The sequence below is a fragment of the Hemiscyllium ocellatum genome, chromosome 1 (genome assembly GCF_020745735.1).
Source record: "Hemiscyllium ocellatum isolate sHemOce1 chromosome 1, sHemOce1.pat.X.cur, whole genome shotgun sequence".
NCBI classification, from domain to species: Eukaryota; Metazoa; Chordata; class Chondrichthyes; order Orectolobiformes; family Hemiscylliidae; genus Hemiscyllium; species Hemiscyllium ocellatum.
This window is the reverse complement of record NC_083401.1, coordinates 156,665,385-156,682,384: the sequence shown is the minus strand read 5'-3', so window position 1 is coordinate 156,682,384 and position 17,000 is coordinate 156,665,385. Positions and strand designations below refer to the sequence as shown.

The window sequence follows — 17,000 nt, the reverse complement described above, 5'->3', positions numbered from 1 at the left end:
ATTCTTCCTCTTCTTCTGTGTGGGTTTCCACCAGGTCCTCCAATTTCTTCCCACATTCCAAAGATGGACAGGTTAGGTAGATTGGCCATGTTAAATTGCCCCATAATATCCAGGGTTGGGTTAGGCTAGGTGGACCAGCCATGGTATATGCAGGTTACAGGGATATGATGGGGCCTGGGTCGAAGTGCAATGCTCTTCGGAAGGTCAGTGCAGACTTGATAGACCAAATGGCCGCTTTCACACTGGAGGGACTCTATGAATCACCTACAGTTTCCTTACAGCAGTACTTAACCTGCATGATCTTCCCAGGTCTGTTCCCAACAGCACTCATCTGTCTGTTGGTCTGTTTGGAAAACAAGCTGCAGTTCAAAGGTCAATTCTCAACTTCAGCTTTTAATTGCAAACTGGAAAAGGAGAACTTAAAGTGATGATCTCAATACAGAGACCAGGGGTTCTGAGGTGACGTACTCATGGCCAATCTACTCAAAGCCTGTCCACTATCCACAAGTCAGACATATAGTGGAATAACTTGCATGGATAAATGCAGCTCCAACAGTCAAGCAGCTTGACAGCATCCAGGACAAAGTAGCTTCACGGATTTAGACTTGACCCACCATCTTCAACATTCATTAGCCACAGGTACTGACTGTAGCCAACCAGACCATCATTGCAAAACTAGTGACAAAGCATCTAACATTAGTTTTGATTCTGTTACTGGACAACATTTGCTAAATTTGTTTCTCCTTATTCATTCATGGGATGAAGGCATCGCTAGCTAGGTGGCATTTATTGCCAATTCTTAATTGCCTAGAGCACCATTGAAAATCAGCTACACCGCTGTGGGTCTGGAGTCACACGTCGGCCAAACCAGGTAAGGATGGCAGTTTTCTTTTCCAAAGGACATTAGTGAACCAGATGAGCTTTCCCAGACTACCGACGGTGGATTCTTGGTCACCATTAGACTAGATTTTTAAACTGAATTCAAATTCCACCATCTACCATGGCAGGACTCGAACTCGGGTCTCCAGAACGTTAGCTGAGTCTCTGGATTAACAGTCCAGCGATCATACCACGAGGCCATTGACTCCCTGACAGTCAAACAATAATCCTGACATTTAAAAAATTAACGCGACAACTGATTTGCAGTATGGTGTACTTGCACATACTGGTAGCTACATATTTCAATATACAGGGAGAAAGAGCATGTGCACATACTGCGTCTGTTTCAACTCAAAAAGATGACAGTTATTCTTTGCTTCATTTCTCGGAAATGTCTTGTCCGAGTCCTTTAAAAGACTAATGAAAGGTCAAGGGATTGCTTTTTCTAACTAAGATAATATCTTTCAGATAAAATTCCATAGACAAACACAAGATACCTTCTCTCAATAATTTTGCATGATAAACTTTAACATGCCCAGCATCAACAGCAGTTTTGGTATAGATAAGGTACCCAATTTTCAGCATGACAGTTAAGTTACTGATGAACAGTCCCACATATGAAGGAGAAACTAGGAAAAACACATTTGATATTTAAAAATGCTTACTAGTGTTTCACATAACAATCTCTTAATGACTTCAACACCACACAATTACATACTTGTCCTTTCTTTCGTGTTTGTGTGTTTCCCGAACCATCTGAGCAGCCTTCCTACTGTACGGATGGATAACTTTATGCTCTGGCCCTTTCTTAGCCTTTGGTGCTTTAGGCTATAAAAACACAAAAAATACTTTAAGTTAGCAATGATATTTCAACTCACTCAAGAACTGTGAGGTTCATTTCGAGTCCTCAATTTAGGAGGTATTTCGTATGCCGAACAGACTATAATCGGATCAGATCTTCTGCATAAACTCAACATCGTGTCGTGATAACTTGTACGATTGCTTTATCGTACATCAGCCAGAAAAGAAAGCTCTTGTTATTACAATCAGACAATGTATTGGTCATACTGTGCATACTGGATGACACCATTTACAATGATGCACAGTGCAAGAAGATACAGCAAAATTCAAAACAATTAACTGGTTGTGAAAGAGTAATTACAGCTAAAATATATCTGTCTCATTGTTTAGTTGGAAGCAACAAAATAGAATGATTAACCACAAAGCAAATACAAACAGGTTACTCATTCTGCAAATAAGTAGTTTTACACAACACTAATGAAATTCCAATTAATTTACTTTTTAAGCTAATGTAATACTTCAGCACTGAAAACATTGCAGCTCTTTTTCATCAGCAACTGACAACAATCACTTCTCTCCCTCGGTGGGTCTCTCCAGGCCACATTACAAATAGTAGCAGGCAAAGGAAAAAAAATGGAACTCAACAAGCCGGGCAGTCCCCCTATAAACGTCTCTCTCCTTCAGCCACGTTCTGCCTTGTTTTTAATACCCCAGTGACCCGCCTGGAGCTGCCAGCCAGTTTATCACGAGACGTGATTTCAAAGGAAAATTAATCATCATTCATCTTTTAAATTCTTGAGTTCTCCAAGAACATTCAAGATGACCAATTCAGAGAAGGTAGCAACACAAAGCAGTGAGAGGGAAATGGTGGTGCTGTGCATGTCGTTAACCTCATAATTCAGAAGGAGCCAATGTCCATGATCTGATGACATGGGTTAATGTCCCAGCATCGCACCTGGCAAAATTTTCATGTCATTATTAACAAAAGTCTGGAATGCCAAGTTGTTTCAGGAATGGACGCCGCTGGTGGGCAAGTTGTTGGAGGGAATCCTGAGGGACAGGATGTACATTTATTTGAAGAGGGAAGGACTGATTAAGGATAGTCAACATGGCTTTGTGTGAGAGAAATCAGGTCTCATTGATTGAGTTTTTTGAAGAAATAACAAAGAGAATTGATGAGGGCAAAGTGGCAGATGTGACCTATATGGTTTTCAGTAATGCATTCGAAAAGATTCCTCATGGGAGACTGGTTAGCAAGGTTAGATCTCATGGAATACAGGGAGAACTAGCCATTTGGATACAGAACTAGGTCAAAGGTAGAAGACAGAGGGTGGTGGTGGAGAGTTGGTTTTCAGTCTGGAGGCCTGTGACCAGTGGAGTACCTCAAGGATCAGTGCAGGGTCCACTACTTCATTTATATAAATGATGTGGATGCGAGCATAAGAGGTACAGTTAGTAAGTTTACACATGACACCAAAATTGGAGGTGTAGTGAACAGTGAAGAAGGTTACCTCAGATTACAATGGGATCTTGACCAGATGGGCCAAATGGCTGAGAAGTGGCAGATGGAGTCTAATTTAGATAAAGTGAGGTGCTGCATTTTGGGAAAGCAAATCTTAGCAGGACTTATACACTTAATGGTAAGGTCCTGGGGAGTGTTGCTGAACAAGAGACATTGAAGTGCAGATTCATAGTTCCTTGAAAGTGGAGTCGCAGGTAGATAGGATAGTGAAGAAGCGTTTGGTATGCTTTCCTTTATTGGTCAGAGTATTGAGTACAGGAGTTGGGAGGTCACATTGCAGCTGTACAGGACATTGGTTAGGCCACTGTTGGAATATTGCGTGCAATTCTGGTCTCCTTCCCATCAGTGAAACTTGAAAGGGGTTCAGAGAAGATATACAAGGATGTGACCAGGGTTGGAGGATTTGAGATGTAGGGAGTGGGCTGAATAAGCTGAGGCTATTTTCCCTGGAGTGTCGGTGGCTGAGGGGTGACCTTATAGAGGTTTACAACATTATGAGAGGCATGGATAGGATAAATAGACAAAGTCTTTTCCCTGGGATCGGGAGTCCAGAACTAGAGGGTATAGGTTTAGGGTGAGAGGGGAAAGATATAAAAGAGACCTAAGGAGCAACTTTTTCAAGCAGAAGCTGGTATGTGCATGGAATGAGCTGCCAGAGGAAATGGTGGGGGCTGGTACAATTGCAACATTTAAAAGATATCTGGATGGGTATATGAATAGGAAGGGTTTGGAGGGTTGGCTGCTGGCAGGTGGAACTAGATTGGGTTGGGATATCTGGTCAGCATGGACAAGTTGGACTGAAAGGTCTGTTTCCGTGTTGTACATCTCTATGATTCTTTGAATGGTAAACATGAAGCTAATCACTCGTTGTTAAAAAGTCTGCTTCATTAACGCCCATTAGGAAAGAAACCGGTCATCCTTACACAAACTAACTATACCTTCTATATTCACATTCAAATCATTTATATAACTGATGAAAAGTAAGGACCCAGCACCGATTCTTGTGGCACACCACTGGTCACAGGCCTCTGGTCTGAAAAGCAACCTTCCACCACCACCCTCTGTCATCTACCAGTTCTTCTGGCTTCTTCAAGCCAGTTCTGGATCCAAATGGCCTGTATTCTATGTGATCTAACCTTGCTAACTAGTCTACCATGAGAAGTCTTGTCGAGCGCCTTACTGAAGTCTGTATAGATCACGTCCACCGCTATGCCTTATCAATCCTCTGTGTTACTTGTTTCAAAAGCTCAATCAAATTTGTGAGACATGTTTTCCCATGCACAAAGCCATGCTGACTATCCCTAATCAGTCGTTGCCTTTCCAAATACATGTAAATCCTATCCCTCAGGATTCCCTTCAACAATTTGCCCACCACCGATGTCTGGTTCACCAGCCTATAGTTCCCAGGTTCGTGCTGTACATCTCTATGACTCCAATGACTCCTAAATGCCCTCTGAAAAGACAAGCCACTCAGTTCAAGGCCAATTAGAAATGGACAACAAGTTTTAAATCTTGCCAAAGGCGCCCAGGTCCCATGAAATAAACATTAATGCAATTATACGGTGAACTATTTGAGCACCAATTAAGAGACGAGTGAAAGATTTTGCCAGATTAATGAAAGCATGGACTGAAGCTGACAATTAGATTGCTGTTAGGCAAAGCCATCACATAGCAGCTACTACAAGCACAAGCAAGAGGCGAAGGAGAATGGCTGATCCACCCTGCTACAAGGAGAGTTGGGGCAGGGGTTTTGAGTGTGGCCCTTCAAGTGTCTCTGGTTCTAACATGGAGGCAGCAGTGGAAGTTTAATTCCCGTGCTCCAAAGCTTTGGTTACTCTTGTCTGAATTCAGAACATGTTATATTCTTGTGTTACATTAAACACCAAGAGTCCAAGCCATTGATACTTCTGGATGTTTCTAGAAATAGGCTTTAGCGCTGCTCCTTCATCACTCTGAAAGCTTGTGATTTCAAATAAACCAAATTATTCATTCATGGGATGAGGGTGTCGCTGGCTAGGCCAATATTTATTGCCTGTCCCTAATTGCCCAGAGGGTAGTGAAGAGTCAACCACATTGCCATGGGTCTGGAGTCACGTGTAAACCAGACCAGGTAAAGATGGCAGCTTCCTTCACTAAAGGACATTAGTGAACCAGATGGGTTTTTCCAACAATTGACAATGGATTCGTGGTCATCATAGGTTCTTCATTCCAGATATTTACTGAATTCAAATTCCACCATCTGCCATGGCAGGATTCAACCCTGGGTCCTCTGAACATTATCTGGGTCTGTGGATTAATAGGCCAGCAATAATATCATGAGACCATTGCCTCATCCTATTGGACCATAACCTGGTGTCGTGTGACTTTTCACCTTGTGGCATCCAGCAGCTTTGATACGAGAGTTCCACATTTGGTGCCATTTCCCATTGGCCTCTGCAGAAAGAATATGGCCCAGGACACATTGGCCTCAGTTGAGATCATACTCAGATCATAAGTAACTGGCAAGTTTTTCTCAAAGTTTTCTGTACACCATTTTCAATTATTATGTCTTAGGTTTTACAATGTAATATAACATATTAAACAATCAGGTTTATAAAATAACTATACAAAGGTAAAGACCTTTGCATGAACAGGAAGGAGATATCACATCCAGGGTTAGATACATCCCGAGTGAGTGTATAGTTCAGGGGCTTTGGAAATTCGGTGCAGAGGGAGAGAAGTGCTTTTTAGTTCACAGTTTACAAGGTGTATTTTTATAAGTTGAAACCTAGGATCAGGGCCCGGCACAAACATTGCAGGAAAACTGCACTTCACCGTTTAGTAATCACTGCCATTAGACCATGTATTATTATAGATTACTTTCAGACTGAACGGCAAGAGAAATATTTACAGATTACAAACAAAATAACCAGTATGAAATTTTTAAAAAACACAAATTAGAAACTAAGTAAATAAAATAGAGATGCAGAGCTAGCTAATGTAATGTGCCTGCATGATATGGGAGGTGGTGGACCTCAATATGGTTCATTGTAACCATTGGACCAAATGCAGGTTGTTTGAGGAACTGCAGCTCAGAGTTTATGATTCTGAACTTCGAATGCTGCAACACATTAACGATGGGGAGAGTTACCTGGATTCTGTGTTTTAGGAGGCAGATTAACTACGTTGAGTTCATGTGGTTCTGCTCGCCGAGCTGGAAGTTTTTGCTGCAAACGTTTCGTTCCCTGGCTAGGGAACATCATCAGTGCTATTGGAGCCTCCTGTGAAGCGCTGCTGTGATGTTTCTTCTGGTATTTATAGTGGTTTGTTCTTGCCGCTTCCGGGTGTCAGTTTCAGCTGCAGTGATTTGTATGTGGGGTCCAGGTCGATGTGTCTGTTGATGGATGTTCTTGCCGTTTCCGGGTGTCAGTTTCAGCTGTAGTGGTTTGTATATGGGGTCCAGGTCAATGTGTCTGTTGATGGAGTTTGGGGATGAATGCCATGCTTCTAGGAATTCTCTGGCTGTTCTCTGTCTGGCTTGTCCTATGATAGTGGTGTTTTCCCAGTCAAATTCATGTTGCTGGTTGTCTGAGTGTATGGCTACTAGAGATAGCTGGTCGTGTCGTTTTGTGGCTAGCTGATGTTCATGGATGCGGATTGTTAGCTGTCTTCCTGTTTGTCCTATATAGTGTTTTGTGCAGTCCTTGCATGGTATTTTGTAAACTATGTTAGTTTGGCTCATGCTGGGTATTGGGTCCTTTGTTCTAGTGAGTTGTTGTCTGAGCGTGGATGTTGGCTTGTGTGCTGTTATGAGTCCTAAGGGTCGCAGTAGTCTGGCTGTCAGTTCTGAGACGCTCCTGACGTATGGTAGAGTGGCTAGTCCTTTTGGTTGTGGCATGTCCTCGTTCCTCAGTCTATCTCTTAGGCATCTGGTGATAAAGTTGCGTGGGTATCCGCTTTTGGCGAATACCTTGTATAGATGTTCCTCTTCCTCTTTTCGCAGTTCTAGTGTACTGCAGTGTGTTGTGGCCCTTTTGAATAGTGTCCTGATGCAGCTTCGTTTGTGTGTGTTGGGGTGGTTACTTTCATAGTTTAGGACTTGGTCTGTGTGTGTTGGTTTCCTGTGTACCCTTGTGATGAATTCTCCGTTGGGTGTTCTCTCTACTAACACGTCTAGGAATAGGACTCTGCTATGAGTCCCGAGTTTAAGTATGCCGTCCTTGTTGATAGGTTCGGCCTCCTGTGTTCTGTTATGTATGTCCAGTAGGTTGGCTATTGTTTCTCTGGCTAGGGTTTTGTCAATTGAAGTGAACAGTGCCGTCACGTCGAATGATACCAAGGTTTCTTCTTTGTCTATGTGTGTATTCCGAACCTATCAACAAGGACGGCATACTTAAACTACTGGACCTGTGCCTCACCACACACTTTACATTCAACAATCAGATATACGAACAAATCAACGGAACACCCATGGGATCACCAATCTCGGGACTCATAGCAGAGGCAGTTATGCAAAGGTTAGAACATACAGCCCTACCACAAATCCAACCCAAACTCTGGATCAGATATGTTGATGACACCTTTGTAATCATCAAAAACACAGATATAGAAAAAACACACCGAATCATCAACGCCACACTCACAGGAATCCGATTCACACGAGAAGAAGAAAAGGATAGCCAACTCCCATTCCTAGACGTGATAGTACAGAGAACACCCAACGGAGAATTCACCACAAGGATACACAGGAAACCAACACACACAGACCAAGTCCTAAACTATGAAAGTAACCACCCCAACACACACAAACGAAGCTGCATCAGGACACTATTCAAAAGGGCCACAACACACTGCAGTACACCAGAACTGCGAAAAGAGGAAGAGGAACACCTATACAAGGTATTCGCCAAAAACGGATACCCACGCAACTTTATCACCAGATGCCTAAGAGATAGACCGAGGAACGAGGACATGCCACAACCAAAAGGACTAGCCACTCTACCATACGTCAGGAGTGTCTCAGAACTGACAGCCAGACTACTGCGACCCTTAGGACTCATAACAGCACACAAGCCAACATCCACGCTCAGACAACAACTCACTAGAACAAAGGACCCAATACCCAGCATGAGCCAAACTAACGTAGTTTACAAAATACCATGCAAGGACTGCACAAAACACTATATAGGACAAACAGGAAGACAGCTAACAATCCGCATCCATGAACATCAGCTAGCCACAAAACGACACGACCAGCTATCCCTAGTAGCCATACACTCAGACAACCAGCAACATGAATTTGACTGGGAAAACACCACTATCATAGGACAAGCCAGACAGAGAACAGCCAGAGAATTCCTAGAAGCATGGCATTCATCCCCAAACTCCATCAACAGACACATTGACCTGGACCCCATACACAAACCACTACAGCTGAAACTGACACCCGGAAACGGCAAGAACATCCATAAACAGACACATCGACCTGGACCCCACATACAAATCACTGCAGCTGAAACTGACACCCAGAAGCGGCAAGAACAAATCAATATAAATACCGGAAGAAACATCAAAGCTGCGCTTCACACGAGGCTCCAACAGCACTGATGATGTTCCCTAGCCAGGGAACGAAACGTTTGCAGCAAAAACTTCCAGCTCGGCGAGCAGAACCACAACAACGGATACCCGAGCTACAAATCTTCAATCAGATTTTAAACCTTGAGTTCAGTGGTCAGCACAGAAGGATGCGACTACAAGCAAGGTAGAGGAATCCAGGAGGTAGCGCTGAAGGAGCCTCAGACCTCGGATTTGTCTAACAGGTTTGAAATTCTTGCTCCATGAGTGAATGAGAGTGGGAGCTGGAGGGAAGATGAGAGAACTGTTTTTTTTCAATTTGTTCCTAAGTACCTTGTAGCCAAGATGGTGCACAGGACCATAATGCAGAACTTTTTATTTCTTTAATTTTGTAATTTATTCCTAAAACCCTGTAGAGATATCTTTGTAACTAAGAAGGTGTCATAAGTGGCAACATTGTAAACCTTACACTGCACTCATTTGAGCATGTGACAATAAACCTAATTTTATCCCATGTTGGATCCTTTCCCTCTCACTCCCAAGTTCCTTTGCAGTCCAGATGAAATATGCTGAAACTGGTCACCAGGCAAGCAATGCAGCCTTTGGGACCTTTGATCCTGTCCATAGAGAACAATATCTATTCCCCTGACTATACTGTTCCCGATGACAATTACATTTCTGTTTTCTCCATGCCATTAGCATTTAGAATTCAAGTTAGATTAGATTAGATTACTTACAGTGTGGAAACAGGCCCTTCGGCCCAACCAGTCCACACCGACCCGCCGAAGCTCAACCCACCCATACCCCTACATTTACCCCTTACCTAACACTACGGGCAATTTAGCAATTAGCTTCACTACAGTGTGGAAACAGGCCCTTCGGCCAAACCAGTCCACACTGATCCATTTCCCTCTGACTAATGCACCTTGCACTACATGGCCAATTCGCCTAACCTGCACATCTTTGGACTGTGGGAGGAAACCGGAGCACCCGGAGGAAACCCACGCAGACACGGGGAGAATGTGCAAACTCCTCACAGACAGTTGCCTGAGGCTGGAATCGAACCTGGGACCCTGGTGCTGTGAGGCAGCAGTGCTAACCACTGAGCCACCGTGCCACCCACTTGGCAGGTCAGCTAATCAAAAATGACAACACCAGGTGCTGGAAGCTGTTCTTGCCCAGCCATGACTAGTAATACAAGAAGAAAGGTTGGAGCAAATTTATATTTAACAGACAGAAACCTTTGATGAGGTAACAAAGAGACTGGATGAGGACAAAGCTGCTGATGTTGCATATAAGGGCTTCCAAAACACATCTAATCAAGTGCAGCACAGGTCTATGAGCAAAAACAAAACTCCTGATATAAAATGGAGAGTGGCAACATCAATACAAGAAAGGGAGAGTGGAGGTGTACAGTTCTTCAGACTGGAGGAAGACTTACAGTGGATAGCCAGAGGTTAGTGTTAGGACCCTTGCTCCAGATCTTAGCATAAAGCAGGCAATTTCAACATTTGCAAATGATACTAAACTTTGAAATATTGTGAATTCTGACAAAGACTGTTTAGAACTTTAAAAGGACAGCTTATTGGAACAGGTGAACAAGCGGTGGATGAAATTTAACGCAGAGAAGTGTGTTGTGATTCATTTAAGTAGGAAGAACATGGACTCGCTTTCACCTGGTCCATCTCGGACTCCTCCCTTCCCACCCTTGACATCTGTTTCCATTTCTGGGGATAGGCTAGCCACCCACACCCACCGGCCCACCAACTCCCAGTTACCTCGACTACACATCCTCAGCACCCTGCTTCCCGAACAGGCAAATCCCATTCTCCCAGTTCCTCTGTCACCGTCACATCTGCTCTGACCAACTTCCACAAGGGAGCCTCCGAAATGTCCCACCTCCTTCCTCAACTGAGGAGTTCCCAACAGTTGTTGACAGAGCCCTCAGCCAGGTCTGATCGACCTCCCACACTTCCGTCCTTACCAGTCTCTTCCCACCTGTAACACCTGCCACCATTTCTGCTACATCTAGTGAGGTGCCACCAAAACATATTCCCCTCCACACCCTTGTATAGAAACTGTACCCACCAACACACCCTAGTCCACTCTTTCTCCACTCCCAACACACACACCCCCACCCCAGTCTCAGAGTGCCTCCCCCTGCAACTGCAGAAGGTGTGGTACCTGTTTGTTTACTTCCTCCCTGCCCAGTATCCAAGAGCCCAAACACTTTACCTGCACTTTACACAATCTAGTCTACTTCATAAATTGCTCACAATGTGGTCTTCTCTACATTGGGGAAAAGAAGCGTAGACTTGGTGACTACTCCTCAGAACACCCATGTTCTGTCCATAAAAAAGACCCTGAGCTTCCAGCTGCCTGCCACTCTAACACACCACCCTGTTTCCTGGCCAACATCTCTGTCTCCAGCGAAGCTCAACACAAGCTGCAAGAACAGCGCCTCATTTCTGTTTGGGGACCCTGCAGCCCTCTGGACCCAATATCGAGTTCAATAACTCTAGGTCTTGAGGTGTCCCATGTCCTTATCCCAACCCCTACACATCAGGCCTTATTCACATATAATTGGCTATTACACACAACCCATTGTTAGCTCCCAGCTGTTCCATTAATAGCTATTCACCCTTCTAGCCAGATTGTTATCCTCTCTGTCATCTGTCTAACTGGTTTCCTCTCTCTTTCAGCTTTAACCCCGCCTATCGTTTACCCCTTACCCCCTCCCCCCCCCCCATCTTCTGCATATAAACTAACATTTTCCAACATACCATCAATTCCGAGGAAGGGACCCGAAATGTTAAATCTAACTTCTCTGCACAGATACTGCCAGACTTACTGAGCTTTTCCAGCAATTTCGAGTTTTGGTATTGTGTGCAGTTCTGGTTGTGATGACACTTAAAGGGTGTGGAAGATTCACCAGGATATTGTCTGGGCTAGAGTGATTCAGCTATGAGTAGACAATATAGGATGGGGTTGTTTCCCTTGGGGTGGATGAGGCTGGGGAATGGGATACAGCACCGGAACAGGCCCTTCGGCCTCAAAGCCAGCACTGCCATATTTTGCCCTTCCATACTGAAACTGTCTTGACTTTCAGGATCTGAATCCCTCTACTCCCTTCCTATTCATGTATTTGTTCAGGTCTTTCTTGAATGCTGCTACTGTGTCTGCATCCACCACTGTCTCTCTGGCAATGTCCCAGGCACTCACCACCCTTTGTGTGAAATATTTGCCTCGTACATCTCTTTTAAACTTCCCCTCTCGCATCTTCCTGTATTCAATCACAAGCTTATAAACTTCTATTAGGTTGCCCCACAACCTCCAGTGAAAACAAACCCAGTCGAGCCAACATTTTTCATAGCAAAAATCCCGGTCAGCCTTTCTGTACCCTCTCCAAAGCATCCATAACTTTCTGGTAGAGTGGTGACCAGAACTGTACGGAATATTCCAAGTGTGGCCTGCCTAACGTTCGATAAAGCTGCAGCATAACTTCTGTATCCTTATACTCAATGCCCCTTCCAATTAAGGCAAACATACCATAAGCCTTATTTACCACCTTATCTACCTGCACTCCCACCTTCAGTGATTTGTGGACCTACACACCTAGATCCCTACTCCTCAGGGTTCTGCCAGTCACTATAAAATTGCTACCTGTATTTGACCTTCCAAAATGCTCACCCCACATTTGTCCGGGTTAATCTCCATTTGCCATTTTTCTGCCTGCAACTGATCTCTATCCTGTTGTATCCTCTGACAATCCTCCTCACTATCTAGAACATCACCAAACTTGGTATCATCTGCAAACTTATTAATTAGACCAGCTACATGTCCCTCCAATTCACCTATGCAGATCACAAACAGCAGAGGACCCAGTACTGATCCCAGTGTAACATTACTAGTAACAATGCTCCATTCCAAAAAGCATCCTTCCACCACTACCCTCTGTCTCCTATGACGAAGCCAGTTCCGTACCGGTCTTGCTAGCTCACCCCTGATTCCATGTCACTTCACCTTTTGTACTGGTCTGCCCTGAGGGACCTTGTCAAAGGCTTTGCTGAAATCCATGTAGGCAGCATCAATTGTCTTGATCAGCCCCTGAAAAAACTCAATAAAATCAGTGAGGATGTGACGGAGGAGTACAAATTTCTGAGGACAGGGGTTAATAACCAAGTGCCATAGCTTTAAGATAAAGAGGAGATTGACAGGGGCTTTTCGGGTAGAGTGTTCTCATGCAGAGGATAGTGGGAACCTGGAAATCACTCCCTGAAAGAGTACCCAAGGCAGGAATCTTCAGAATGTTTCAGAGTTATTAAGTTGAACTCTTGAACTTCCGTGACATACAAGCCAAATACTGGAAAACGGGACTGCAACAGATGGATTGATATACCTGGGTCCTCTTTAGTTTGCTATTTGAATAATTGATTTGGATGAGAATACAGAAGGCATCATTAGTAAGTTGCAGATGATGACAACGTTGGTAACATTGTAGACAGTGAAGAAGGTTTTCTAAGATTACAAAGAGATCTTGATCAAATGGGTCAATGGAGTGAATAATGGCATATGGATTTCAATCTGGATAAATGCAAGATATTGTATTTTGGTACAACAAACAAGGATAGGGCTTATATAATTAACGCTAGGGCCTTGGATAACGTTTTAGAACAGAGACCTAGGGGTTCAGGTGCATATTTCCATGAATTTTGCATCACAGAGACAGGACAATTAAAAAGGCATTCAATATGCTTGTCTTCACTGCTCAGTCCTTAGAGAATAGGAGTTGGGAAGTCATGTGGAGGTTGTACAGGACATTGGTGAGATGTCTTCTGGATTACTGTTGAGAGTGTGTTGCAGGAAAAGCACAGCAGGTCAGGCAGCATCCGAGGAGCAGGAAAATAGACATTTAAGGCCAGAGCCCTTCATCAGGAATCCTGATGAAAGGCCTATGCCTGAAACTTTGATTCTCCTGCTCCTCGGATGGTGCCTGACCTGCTGTGCTTTTCCTGCAACACACTCTCGACTCTGATCTCCAGCATCTGCAGACCTCACTGTCTCCTTCTGGATTACTGTGTCCAGTTCTGGTCACCCAGTTATAGAAAGAATATTATTAAGCTAGAAAAGGTTCAGAAAACTTTTACCAGGATACTGCCAGGTATAGAAGATTTGAGTTATAAAGAAAGGCTGGGACTTTACCCACGGGAGTACAGGAGGCTGAGAGGTGACCTTGTAGAAGTGTATAAAATAATGAGGGGTATAGACAGGGTTAATGTCAGGTATCTTTTCCCTAGGAATGGGGGACTTCGTGTGTGAAATGAACTTCCAGCAGAAGTGGTGGATGTGAGTACAATTACAATTAAAAGACATTTGTGAATGAATAGGAAAGATTTGGAGGGATATGGGCTAGGAGAATGCAAGTGGAACTAGTTTAGTTTGGGATTATGTTCAGCATGAACGGTGCAGACCGAAGGGTCTGTTTCTATGCCGTAATGCTATGATGATCTGCACTGACACTATAGGTCAAAAGATACCTTTATGTTGTTGTGGTTCTGTTTGCCGAGCTGGGAGTTTTTGTTGCAAACGTTTCGTCCCCTTTCTAGGTGACATCTTCAGTGCTTGGGAGTGCTCCCAAGCACTGAAGGTGTCACCTAGAAAGGGGACGAAACGTTTGCAACAAAAACTCCCAGCTCGGCGAACAGAACCACAACAATGAGCACCCGAGCTACAAATCTTCGCACAAACTTTGAACATCTTTATGTACCATAAAATCCCTACAACTCAATATTAGATATTCAAAGTCATGAGCAGTCAGCACAAAGTAGGAAGAAAAAGCTGTTTATGTTGGTGGAAGATCAGGATCCAAAAAGTGATTTCAGATTATTTGCAAAACAGTAAGATACAGAATAGAGGGAGAACTAGCTCAAAAGTAGAGGCTGGTAGTGGAGGTAGTAGTGTGAGCAAAGGTTATCTCACAATGTAAGATGAAATGTCTGAAAACAAACCTTCCAGCTCAGTGAGCAAACTTACATCCAGAACCTCAACGTGAGCTACAAATCTTCTCAAAACTCACTAAGGTTATCTCAGAGTACCACGGGATCTTGATCAGAAGGACCAGTGGGTTGAGGAGTGGCAGGTGAAGTTTAATTTAGATAAACGTGAGGTGGCTGCATTTTAGAGAGGCAAATCTGGGCAAGATTTACACACTTCACTGTGAGATCCTGGGCTGTGTTGCTGAACAAAGAGACTTTGGAGTGCAGGTTCATAGTTCCTTGAAAGTGGAGATAGGATAGTGAAGAAGGTAGTGGGTATGCTTTCCTTTGTTGGTTAATGCATTGAGTAAACAGGTTGATAGGTCATGTTATGGCTGTACAGGATATTGATTAGACCACGATTGGAATTCCGATCTGTCTGGTATAGGAAGCATGCTACAGAACCCCTTGTGAAACTTGAAAGGATTCAGAAAACAATTAGAAGTGCGTTATCAGGGTTCCAGGATTTAAGCTATAGGGAAAATCAGAAAAGACTGGTGCTATTTTCCCTGGAGCATCAGAAGTTAATGTTTATAGAGATTTATAAAATCATGAGGGATGTGGATAGGATAAATAGGCAAAGTATTTTCCCTGGTGTGGGGGAGTCCAGAACTAGACGGCACGGTGGCACGGTGGCACAGTGGTTAGCACTGCTGCCTCACAGCGCCAGGGACCTGGGTTCAATTCCCGCCTCAGGCGACTGACTGTGTGGAGTTTGCACGTTCTCCCCGTGTCTGCGTGGGTCCCCTCCGGGTGCTCCGGTTTCCTCCCACCGTCCAAAGATGTGCGGGTCAGGTGAATTGGTCATGCTAAATTGCCCGTAGTATTAGGTAAGGGGTAAATGTAGGGGTATGGGTGGGTTGCGCTTCGGCGGGTCGGTGTGGACTTGTTGGGCCGAAGGGCCTGTTTCCACACTGTAAATCTAATCTAAAATCTAAATCTAGAGGGCATAGGTTTAGGGGGAGAGGGGTAAGAGAGACCTAAGGGGCAGCTTTTTCACACAGAGGGTGGTGTGTGTATGGAATGAGCTGCCAGAGGAAGTGGTGGAGGCTGGTACAATTGGAACACTTGAGAGTGTATTATGAAGAGGCAGGGTTTGGAGGTGTATGGGCCGTGTGCTGGCCGGTGGGACAGGGTGGGGCTGTGATATCTGTTGGAGTTGGAGTGTAGTTCCCGAGCTGTGTCTGTGTCTGTAATCACAATGTGGAGATAACCGTCACCACACACCGCTGCCGCAGCACAGCACAGTATAGTACTCCGCGCCACTGCCATACGGTACCGCTCCGCTCCACTCTACACTACACTACAGGCAGTGAGGGGGCGGGAAGGAGTGCCCGGCTCCCCCACAGCCGCCTGTCATCCCCCCCACTCTCCACACTCCGCCGCCCAGCACACACTCACCATGGTGAAGCCGCTGACGGTATATCCGCCGGAAGGACGTGTGCGCTGTCCCTTTCCGTCCTGCCGTCCCCCGACATCAACGGCCCGTCAGTGGGTTCCGGGGTCGGGGGGAGATGATGATGGGGGGGGGGGAGATGATGATGGGGGGGAGATGATGATGATGGGGGAGATTATGATGAGGGGGGAGCAGATGGTGGGGGGGAGATGATGATGTGGGGGGAGATGATGATGAGGGGGAGATGATGATGGGGGGGAGATGATGATGATGGGGGGGAGATGATGATGAGGGGTAGATGATGATGAGGGGAGAGATGATGATGGGGGAGATGATGGGGGGGAGATGATGATGGGGGAGATGATGATGGGGGGGAGATGATGATGTGGGGGAGATGATGATGGGGGAGATGATGAGGGGGGAGATTATGATGGGGGGAGATGATGATGGGGGAGATGATGATGTGGGGGAGATGATGATGATGGGGGGAGATGATGATGGGGGAGATGATGATGGAGGGAGATGATGATGATGAGGGGGGAGATGATAATGATGGTTGGGGGATGATGAGGGGGGCAGATGATGATGAATGGGGGGAGATGATGATGGGGGAGATGATGAGGGGGGAGATGATGATGCGGGGGGGAGATGATGATGAGGTGGAGATGATGATGGGGGGAGATGATGATGCGGGGGGGAGATGATGATGAGGTGGAGATGATGGGGGGAGATGATGATGGGGGGGAGATGATGATGGGGGAGAGGATGACGAGGGGGGAGATGATGAGGGGGGAGATGATGATGAGGGGGGGAG

At 45.0% G+C, this 17,000-nt stretch overlaps 1 protein-coding gene across 1 annotated transcript in view; it reads right to left on the bottom strand.

The window, feature by feature from the left end:
* tma16 (translation machinery associated 16 homolog) overlaps nt 1–16,224 on the bottom strand; it is a 55,416-nt gene extending 39,192 nt beyond the window's left edge. Inside the window, exons 1-2 of the mRNA XM_060832861.1 lie at nt 16,192–16,224; nt 1,598–1,707 (exon numbers count right to left, since the gene is read on the bottom strand). Of these exons, the coding sequence (XP_060688844.1) occupies nt 1,598–1,707; nt 16,192–16,194 (113 nt within the window). The 5' untranslated portion in view covers nt 16,195–16,224. The remainder of the gene's footprint in view (nt 1–1,597; nt 1,708–16,191) is intronic.
* Between the last annotated feature and the right edge of the window lie 776 nt (nt 16,225–17,000).